Source organism: Embiotoca jacksoni, unplaced genomic scaffold (assembly GCF_022577435.1).
Source record: "Embiotoca jacksoni isolate LCO1_2020_lvr unplaced genomic scaffold, fEmbJac1.0.p SCAF_5, whole genome shotgun sequence".
Classification (NCBI taxonomy): Eukaryota; Metazoa; Chordata; class Actinopteri; family Embiotocidae; genus Embiotoca; species Embiotoca jacksoni.
Genome location: NW_027185403.1, coordinates 19,990,861 through 20,000,799, shown reverse-complemented (window position 1 = coordinate 20,000,799; position 9,939 = coordinate 19,990,861). Strand labels below are relative to the sequence as shown.

The 9,939-nt window shown below is 41.5% G+C and overlaps 2 protein-coding genes across 4 annotated transcripts; both read left to right on the top strand.

The window, feature by feature from the left end:
• The first annotated feature begins 334 nt into the window (after window positions 1-334).
• mgst2 (microsomal glutathione S-transferase 2) lies at window positions 335-3,461 on the top strand. Its single transcript, XM_069170592.1, has 4 exons — window positions 335-436; window positions 1,715-1,814; window positions 2,384-2,536; window positions 2,665-3,461. Exons 1-4 carry the CDS (start codon window positions 376-378, stop codon window positions 2,771-2,773), a joined length of 423 nt encoding a protein of 140 aa, XP_069026693.1. The 5' UTR covers window positions 335-375; the 3' UTR covers window positions 2,774-3,461.
• Window positions 3,462-3,523: 62 nt separating this feature from the next.
• Window positions 3,524-9,936, top strand: LOC138211037 (short coiled-coil protein B-like). 3 transcript variants are annotated; one of them, XM_069170594.1, is made up of 6 exons: window positions 3,524-3,665; window positions 3,842-3,922; window positions 4,555-4,623; window positions 4,697-4,777; window positions 5,721-5,859; window positions 8,362-9,936. In XM_069170594.1, the coding sequence occupies exons 3-6, from the start codon at window positions 4,608-4,610 to the stop codon at window positions 8,390-8,392; spliced, it is 267 nt and encodes an 88-aa protein (XP_069026695.1). In that variant the 5' UTR covers window positions 3,524-3,665; window positions 3,842-3,922; window positions 4,555-4,607; the 3' UTR covers window positions 8,393-9,936. The 3 variants fall into 3 exon arrangements, with proteins under 3 accessions (XP_069026695.1, XP_069026694.1, XP_069026696.1); XM_069170593.1 differs by lacking the exon at window positions 3,842-3,922 and having other exon boundaries at window positions 3,525-3,665; XM_069170595.1 differs by lacking the exon at window positions 3,842-3,922 and having other exon boundaries at window positions 3,531-3,665; window positions 5,721-9,936.
• The last annotated feature ends 3 nt before the right edge of the window (window positions 9,937-9,939 follow it).

Here is a 9,939-nt window from a genome sequence, read left to right as displayed (position 1 = left end):
TCCGTACTTCATGTTTTTTTTTAGCATGCAGTTTACATCCCAATACCAACATTGAATTTAGTGTGATTGGCACGAAGTAGAAACAATAAACAGTTTGAAGAAAAAGCACACATTGCAGCAAGAAGGGTTCATTTTTATGCAATCCTTAATTTTGCTGCTGCAAGACTGCAACAAAAAAGACCTTATCTGATGCATGTAGCCAAGCTGGTTAGTCCAGCTATTAAGAAGCCTTCATGTCTGTGCAGAGGGAGGGCACCAACGTGACAGCACTTGTAGTGGGATGTGCTGAAGTTGCAGGAAGTGCCTCCTGCTTGTTATGTAAAGTAGAGTTTGGTAGAAGCAGACTACGAGGAGGACAGTATTTTCAGCACAGCGATGGATTCTGACTCCCCTTTTTTGTTAGCTGCAGTTTCCCTTCTGTCTGCCCTGCATATGGGTGAGTCAAACATGACCGCATGCTGGTTTAGTTGTGAAGCGGTGAAAGATGTGTTTAAGGTTAGGGTTATTACTGTGGGGGCGTTTTGGGCAAAGGGTACAACGTCTGACAGAAAAACTCGGGAGGTCTTCTTTGTTTTCATTCGTTCAGTGAAGCTGAGCTTTCATCTTAATTGTTTTCCGACAAGGAGAGGCCTGTACTAGACAGAAAGTCTGCTTGGATTCCCAGCGCTGCTTCAGAAAGTATTCAGGCTCCTTTACTTTTTGTGTTGTTGATTTCATTTCAAATAGAGAAAGCAGTCAGAGATGGTCATGAAGCCACTCCATTGTTTTCTTGGCTGAATGCCTCGGGCCACTGATGTTCTGATAGCTGAAACTCTGCCCCAGTTTCAGGTCGGTGCAGTCTGCAAGAGTTTCTTCAAGGAGTTTTCTGTATTTGGCTGTATTTATCATTCCCTCAGTTCTCCTCGGTTTTTCCTGTCCATGCGGCTGAGAAGCATGATGCCACCACCACCGTGCTTCGCTGTAGCTAATGAGAGCAGCCTGGTAGTGATGGGATTAGCACACAGCACATTTCTGGAGGGGAACATCCTGGAGTTAAACAAAGAGTTGGATTTTGGGAGTTAAAACATGCTGTTTATTAATATTTCGTGAAGACATAATGATAAATATAGTGGGAACGTAACATCGGTAACACCAATCACATTGGTTAGTTTGTAACTTGTTTCACAAAGTATTCATGCAGCATTAATTGTTGAACACTGCAAACAATCACAATGCATATATTTGTTAAATATAAATTTGTGACGAATACGTTGTCATCTTGTAGTCAGTCTTACATAAAACCTTTTTAGTGTGATGAAATTTTAACTCCATGAATGTGAAATAATACACACGGTTAAGTGTTGACTGTTAACATTGTGAAAGAGTTCACATTCAAACAACTCGAGGTTAAAGGAAAATTTAACTTCATTGTGACTTCATGGGAGTCAAGTTTTAACTCCCAAACAGTTCAGGTTCAACTCCTGAAAAGTGTTAAAAGATCAACTCCTAGAAAAGGGTAACTTTCACTCTGCTTCAGAGTGAATTCGATGGTCTCACATGTACAAGCAAATCGTGTTGACTTGAACTCAGAGAATTTATTCCAAAGGTGTGAATTTGCTGGGCAGCTGGTGAACTTTGTGGCTTGGAAAGGGAAGGGGTTTGACTATCTTGTGGACGCGACCGTCTATGAATAATTTTTAGAAACTGGATCACCACCTTCACTGTGTCCTCTCAGGCTACCTGGCCCGGCGGGTTGGATTGTCAAGGATGGCCCACAAGATCCTACCTCCTGCTGTCACTGGACCTCCAGAGTTCGAGAGGACTTTCCGCGCACAGTAAGACTGTAATCTAGTGACATAATGAGATGACCATTAGGGTGAGACATCGTGTATCGATTTTGGGTGATGAGTTATGACACATGTTTATTAAGAGACAAGTCTTGCTTATGAAAAAGCACGATCAGAAAATATTTGATCATTTCTTTTGTTCTGAAATGAGTAATTCTTTTCTCACAGCATTGACAGCTTGTTTACAGAGCTGTCATGAATCTCAAGATATACTTGTAATCAGTAATAAGGCGCCAGCTTCCTAATAAACAGGTAGTTATGAGACTGATATTAATTTTTCCAGTTAACTCTGAGCAACAAGATGAATAGGAATATTTCTCAAATGGTCAAACTCTGTATAATAATAAATTGAGATACAAATGTCCTTCTAATACGGTATTATAGGCACCTTAAAGTGCTGCTAAACCACACATTAGATCAGTTATTTGAAACAAAGTGACCAGCATAAATGAAGTAATGACTTTCAGTTTTAAATCTCAGCTATTCAACAAGTTATTTCTGTGAAAAGCAACAGTCAAACTCAAGGATGTTATGACATGAATGGTGTTTTTTCACAGTCAGAACTGTGTGGAGTTTTACCCTGTGTTCCTGGTGGCTCTCTGGACCTGCGGTATGTTCTTCAGTGAGGTGGCTGCAGCTGCAGGAGGACTCGTGTACATCGTCATCCGACAGATGTATTTCAACGGATATGTCAAAGGCACCAAGAAAAGGTAATTTATCGAGCTGAATAACAAACACCTCAACGTAAAACAAACTGAGAACACTGACTTGAAGTGATTGTATTGTGTGTGACTTTCGACAATATGAAAATGCTGACTGAGTGTTTTCTGGTTTGCAGGTTACCTGGATTCTTTCTGTCTCTGGCTGTCTTAGGCGTACTGTCTCTCCTGGGTGTGATTGGAATAGTGCATGGAATACTACACAAGTATTTTTACATTACTATCTGAAGATTTCATCTCCACCAAATTATGCAGAACAATAAATATAATAGTAGTCCTATGAAAGGAGGGTTCATTGGTCCAATCCCAAGGATCATCTACACTGCCAAGATAAAGACAAAATGAAGCCACATTTGTCATGCAATTTATATGTCCATAATTATAATGCAGAGTCTTTCCACTCAAAGTGGGCTTCACGTGATATGAAACCAAACAACTTTGAGGTTTATTTAGCAAAGTGAAACAAAAACCTTTGGATGGCTCTCTAAATGTAAAGATCATCTTTCCTTTTAAGGTTGTGAATGTACCTGCATACAAAGTGGAAATAGACACATAATACAGTGTATTAATGTACATGGTTGTGCCAATGGCTATATTGGGTGTTCATGGCCTATACATCCTAAATCCTACATCCTAAACATCATTACCATTTTCCTATTCCCATTAATAGTGGCTGTAGTCAGATGGTTTTCAGGTTTGTGCAAATCCTGGAATGATGTTTTGCTACAACTTATATATATATATATATATATATATATATATATATATATACAAATGTGTATCGTTCTGAAGTTATGTACATTTTGGATAACTGAAGATATTTTTTCATGATAAATCAACATTTGTATCATACATTGTGCTGTCATTAGTGCTGACAGAAATAGTTTGAAAATGGTCATAAAACAAATATTCTCTTTGTGACGTCTCACCGTCTGATGAGTTTCTGTGGCTGAACATCGCCCCCTGGAGGCTCCACGGTGGAACGGCCTGCTGTAGTGAACTGAACAAAGTGAACTCAGCTGGTGTGAACCACAAGCTGTGCTAATTTACAACAACCTTTAACATTTCCCTCGACATTCTTCAGCTCAACGCGGCAATTCTTGTTTTTCACAACGTAAAGGTAAGTGTCCTCTACGTTACTGTGTATTTCACGCTACGCGGCTCCACCCAATTAAGCGTAGCGGCTACAGCTAATCAGCTGCTGCTAGCGTGTTAGCATGCTACCAGGCCTGGTCCAGGCTGTTTTCTTCCGCCAGCTGGTCTCCTCTTCTTTAACCCGTTATAATGGGATTACAGACGTTCACACGCCTTCTGGGAAGCAACAGACGCGGTGACGGCTCCAGTCTGTATTTCGGCCATAGCCTCAGCTCATAGTAGGTTAGTTCCAGTTTATTAAAGCGTTTTTAGTGTGATTTCTTGTTTTACTAGTCCAGTCTGATGTGACGTCAGTCAGTCACCTGCATGCTGAGCTCGTGAGATCAAATTGAGATTATTTTAGCAAACGTGCTTTAATCATTCAAATTTAAAGACAGATGTGATGTATTTGAATTAAATCTCACATTCCAAAGTGGTCGAGCCACAGACTATATAACCAACCCTCATGATGTATGAAGGTGAAACATGTTTTGAGGAGTTTTGATATGGATGGATGAATGAATGCTTTATGGATCCCACAAGGGGGATTTTGTCGTTACAACAGCATGGAAGATACGGCAAAAGCAATACAAATTACAGAATAAAAATAGAGGTAGTGTAGATATAAATGTACAAAAATGCACAGTATATACAAATAAAATAAAACAGTTAAAAAGTGTTAAACAGTGCAATGGTGTTCATGATGATGTAGGATGGATTTGGCCAGAAGTGAGTTATTGTATTGATTGAATACATTTCACCTATATATGCAATTAAGGTAAAACAATATCTTCAAGCAGGAGACCCTTCTACTGTAAACATTTACATTAAACAGGTTATATTGGTAGAAATTGAACTGTTACATCTATTTTCAGTGTCCCGGAGAGTCGCAGCCCTGCATTCCAGAAAGGAAGACGAGTACTTCACCATGAGCTCAGACGATGGTGAGACCACACACACACACACACACACACAAAAGTCATTTCTCTATTTGACTGTCATGTTTGACGGCTGCAGGTGACATGGAGAACCAGGCTGAGCTGGAGGAGAAGACGAGGCTCATCAACCAGGTGTTGGAGCTTCAGCACACATTAGAAGGTACGGCGCTGTCACTCACACACCCTTCACTTGTTAATCTAGGATGTCAGACAATCAAACTGTCCATCTACTAAAATATAAAAATATAAGCGGTGAGTTGACCGATTTGTAATCTTCATATCCCTGTAAGATGACCTTATGTTACATCTTGAAGACGGTTAGGCCGACCGCATTTGGTTGAGAGCACGTAACGTTTGGATTTAAATACAAACATATTGTTTAACGTACACACAGCGAGGACGAGCGCGGCCGAAAGAGGCTCCACGGTGGAGAAGTTAGTTCTGAAAAGGGGAGCGACTTCAGCAGCATCGAAGGGGTTTGGTTACAATAGATCAGATGTACACACATAACAGAAACAGAATATTTGAAGGCAAAGTTTATGCTGATATATAAAACAATAAGTGTATGTTCTTGAAATTTATAGTCAACTATTTTGCAATATTTCTTCGTTTTAGCAAGAATATTATTATCACAGAAATACCCTGAAATATCATGATCATTTTTTCGGCCCACACCACAATAATGAACACTAGTGCTGCCGGGTAAATAGAAAAGAGAACAGAGATACATAATCAGACATCTGCAGTGTTGTACGCTATAAAGTCTGATCACAGATGGTGACACCTCGATGCCTTCATATCGAATTCTGATTGGTCGGTTTGTCGGTGAAAGCAACCGCCACATTCGGTCCGAAATTCGAACGACACATAAAAGCCCATTTGAACTGTGAAAAGATGACCGTCATCAAGGGGGAGTTTCTCTGCAGTGTTTAAAAAAAAAATCATCAGATGTGAAAACTATTACGTTGATAGTTGAGAACAGTTTCAGATTTCACGTCGCTCAGGTGGTTTACAATTATTTTTCATTCAGACTTTCCATCCCAAAAATCCGTCCAGCCTCCACATCCCTGCGTGATGTCGTGATGTATGTTTGATGTGTTCAGATCTGTCTGCCCGGGTGGACGCCGTGAAAGAAGAGAACCTAAAGCTCAAGTCGGAGAACCAAGTTCTGGGTCAGTACATCGAGAACCTCATGTCTGCCTCCAGCGTCTTCCAGACCACCGACACCAAAAGCAAACGAAAGTAAGGAGAGCTTTGACCCAAAACCGCCCCTACATGTTCCCTAACCTGAACCCCGACCGTCCTAGCTGACCGGACTCATGGACCCTTTAATAATGCCCAAACCCGAAACATGTTCCCGTCTCAAACATGTCCGTAAATATGGGTATTTGTCTTTACCGAAATGTGGCCACTAGGGGGCAACACAATCTAAAGGAAAGAAAAGAAAGGGAAACGTGTTCGGCCAGTCAGCAAAAAATGGCATTAATATTGAGCTCCAGTCATCAGCAGACATGAAACCTCCCTCTCATATCTGCAAGATGAATTTTCTCCTGAAACCTGTTTGAATCAGCTGCAGCTCGCATCCAAGTCGAACTTCATCTGACAGCCCAAACATCTCCGACAACGTCGCCAAAAAAGTCCCAGAACGCAGGAGGTCCAATAAACAGGTGGCCACGGACAAAACCGGCAGCGAAGTCAGTGAACAGCAGGCGACCAGGGAGTTATTTTTGTGCTGTAAAAGAAATCCCACCTGGCTCAGTAATCAGAAGTATGTGGATATGTAAAGCACATTAAAGAGAAAGGGACTACTGTTAATCAGAAGTGTAGATGGACACAAACGAGGACATACACAGTAGAAAACTCATAATCATACTATCATTTAAGCACATTTATTGTCATTATGTATAAATGAAACCACCTTTGGAAAGCCAGTAAAACTCCCAAATTTGTCGGCGAAACCCGTTTTTCTTTTTGACCACATTCCTTGGTCTGATTGACCTCTGACCTTTGGCCAGCCAACACAACACATCCAGCTCCAGAAATAATTTGGAGTAATGAGGACAACGGTGACGGTATGTGTTCACGTTTGTCTGATGGAACAGATGCACTTCAGTTTTAATCAATTCAACTGTCAGCACGGTGTGATGACTCACATTTGATGTGCGCTACAACAATAGATTCATACTTCCCAACCTTTCACACGCATATCTGAACTAATATGTCCTGTCTGCTTTTAAGGTGCGGATAACCTGCAGTTCAGGACCGTGCTAGACGGCCGGCGTGCTACTCACGACACATCGTACGGCTTCACACAGACGATAGAGAGGCTGCTGTTTGGGGAGTTACAAATTAAGCGTGCGTGTGTGTGTGTGTGTGTGTGTGTGTGTGTGTGTGTGTGTGTGTGTGTGTGTGTGTGTGTGTCCTGATACATCGACCGGCACCATGGTTCAGGAAGATCTGAGCGCCAGGCTGAGAGGCAGTGGTTTGGCTGCTGTTTCAGCTCTGACAGCAGCGAGGTCAGCAAAAGACACGACTTCTGAGGGGTGTTACTCAAGAGCACAGAGGCCCCCTCCTGGAAGTAGCCTTAGCATAAATACCATCGGAGTGAAACGTGAATGTAGTAATCATAGTAGTAACGCCAGTGTTGATCAAGGAGCCTGACAAACTTTTAAACACTGAGCTTCAATCAGTTCCTCATCAGTCCCGGTACACCTCCCTCCTCCTCTTTAAAATCCACTGACCACATCTCTACACGCTAATAGCTAATGCTAACGCTAATGAAGTAGCTAATGCTTTCTTATTGTGCACATGTAGTTGACTGCAGCTGTTGTGTGTAAATGGTTGATGGTTGGATGCGGGCGTGTCGAAGGCCAGATGTGAGGCTGATCTACGCGCGCACGTTTCCACGTGGATTGCGATCGATAAAAAGAAACCGTTTTAGTGTGGATCCTACGCAAAGTTTTCTAAAACAATGAACAGGAATGTTGTCAGAGATGTTTGGAAGTGATGAGTCACTGTTTCTCCTCCCAAACAACAACAACAACAACAAAAAGAAACCTCATCAACACCTTCCTGTTGAGGGTTTCTGCTTCTGGTAAAAGGCTTACCTTTACTTCCCTCTTCTCCTCACAGCATCAGTCATTTTCCAGTGAACACAGTTTTCAGTGTTTGCTAGTTGGTTGGTGATCATGCGTGTGTGTCGAACAGTCGAGTCAGCAGTAACTGAGCACAGTACGGGAGAATGGGGAACATCATGTCGTCCGTTAGTTAGTATTGCTGCCGTTTCTGTAGGTACAGTAGATTTTAGAATTTGTATTTTGTTGCCATAAAATGATTGAATTGTTACTGCGTCGAACCTCTGAAGAGAGGAAAACTGATGAGTCTTGTTATTTCAGTACAATGTTACTTTTTCTTGCTGCTTCTCTCAAGTTGGGAGTTAACTAGTTCATAGCCAAGACCACAATGTGTCATTTCATCTCAAGCTGGGCAGTCTTGTGTATGTGCTTCATGTTAAACTGGCTGTCAGTGACAAATATACATACTGGATTTTACTCATCTGTGAAGTCTTGAAAATGTCTTTAACCCCTGTTGCATTTGTACTCTGTTTAAATTTTTTGTTGTTGTTGCTAATTTGAAATGGCTTTACTTTAATAAAGTAAGGATCCTTTTGTTTTTTTTGATGAAATGTTTCTGAGTGATGTTTTCCTCCACTAACCACCTGTCTCGTATTCAACATGCTCACAGGTTCTCGAAGGGCTCTCGAAAGGACAAGTGAGCCGCCGCTTTGCTCGCTGCATTTTCACAGCTGGTATGTGCGGCACATACAGACGGGTGACAAAAGGCAAATCTAAAAGAAATTGGTAGGCAAACCTAAAGAAAATGAATGTTCAAAATGAACTCCCTTTTCCATTCACTGGTCACCCGCCTGTATGTTTGTAAGGAGACAGAGATGTGGACGGATCCATGTGTGTAGTTATTGTTTTCGTGGTTCCCCACAGAGGATGTTTTTGCCCTTTACGCTGGACTCCTGTGTTTCCCAGGATCCCAGGACCATCTTAACACCTGTCTGTTTGTGTGTTAAGATGTTTGTGAATGTGGGTGTAACCTGTAGGCTGCAGGCACAGCAGTGGGAACTCTACTGTTTCTGGTAGTCTCGATATCGAACCCAAACAAAGACCAGAGAAAAGAAGATGAATGAGAAAAGATGGCTCTTTGTCTGGTAGCAAAGTAGAGACTAGCTGAAGTAGTTAAAACCCCCGTTTGGAGAATGTAAAGCGGTAATTACAGGCTAAATGGTGGGAGAAAAAAAAGTAAGAAATACAAGTAGAGAAATGACTCTACAATCCACTGTTCCCTCCACATCCAGCAGTATTTAACTGAAATAGTAATTCTGTTGCCTCTGAATTAAACTTTTAGCCTGTAATGTGCCGTGTCATCATAGAAATGTTACATAGCCTCACATCAGATGAAGTAAACAAGCTTATAAATCTCACCAGATGGTCAGCGCCGGCCGCTCTGAGAACTTGACGTCTTTAAATGACTTTAAACGTGTTTGTACAGGGAGCGAGCAGATGACGTAGGTCAGACTGAAATAAGTCTTCATTGGGGAAAAAAAAAAAAAAAATCAACTGGTGTATTGATATGATCCAACTCCTGATTTTTAACAAGCTTTCAAATTATGGAAAGAATGCAGTTGTACAAATGTTACCACTATGATAAGTGTTATTCTGCATGTTTATTATTTCCAACAAACTCCCATGAAAAGACCAAAGAGACCACTCGCTGGGTGACTTTATGCATGATGTCACACTGGCTCCGGCTCCTGGCACACTTTTGTCTCTCCCCTCTACCAGTGAGTAATCACAGAAACACTGTCACCGTGTGCCGAGGTCATGAGCTCCGCTGCAGACGACTCTGTCACTTCTGTTGCGGCTGTAAAATGGTGGACAAATTGTTCTGAGCATCACAATTGCTGCAAAAATAATCAGAATCTGATCCATTCGGTCCAATTACAAGTCAAATTCTGGAAGAGCTGCATTTTATCACCATTCGAATGACCATGAAGCTGAAGTTACAGATTGTGTGAACTCATTTGACCCGAGTCAGATATGTCGCTACGTCTCCAATAAATGTTAACTTTAAAACTGATCTGCTTGGTTACTATGGAGATGATGTGACTCCCTCTATTCATTCAGGGACATTAATTTGTACAGTCCACATCAGAAGTATGTTGTTTGTACTTTGGGGAACCTGTTTTGCAGTTTTACATTCCACATAATTGCCGAGGAACTGAAATTAAAAACTCCAAAGACAATGTGACAC

What these genes read in the sequence shown, in the direction of transcription:
- mgst2 (XM_069170592.1), top strand. Translation starts at nt 376, where the DNA reads ATGGATTCTGACTCCCCTTTTTTGTTAGCTGCAGTTTCCCTTCTGTCT. An exon ending in GAGAGGACTTTCCGCGCACA is followed by an intron (nt 1,815 to 2,383) that starts GTAAGACTGTAA and finishes GTTTTTTCACAG; the next exon opens with TCAGAACTGTGTGGAGTTTT. An exon ending in GTCAAAGGCACCAAGAAAAG is followed by an intron (nt 2,537 to 2,664) that starts GTAATTTATCGA and finishes TCTGGTTTGCAG; the next exon opens with GTTACCTGGATTCTTTCTGT.
- LOC138211037 (XM_069170594.1), top strand. An exon ending in GCTTCAGCACACATTAGAAG is followed by an intron (nt 4,778 to 5,720) that starts GTACGGCGCTGT and finishes TGATGTGTTCAG; the next exon opens with ATCTGTCTGCCCGGGTGGAC. An exon ending in GACACCAAAAGCAAACGAAA is followed by an intron (nt 5,860 to 8,361) that starts GTAAGGAGAGCT and finishes ACATGCTCACAG; the next exon opens with GTTCTCGAAGGGCTCTCGAA.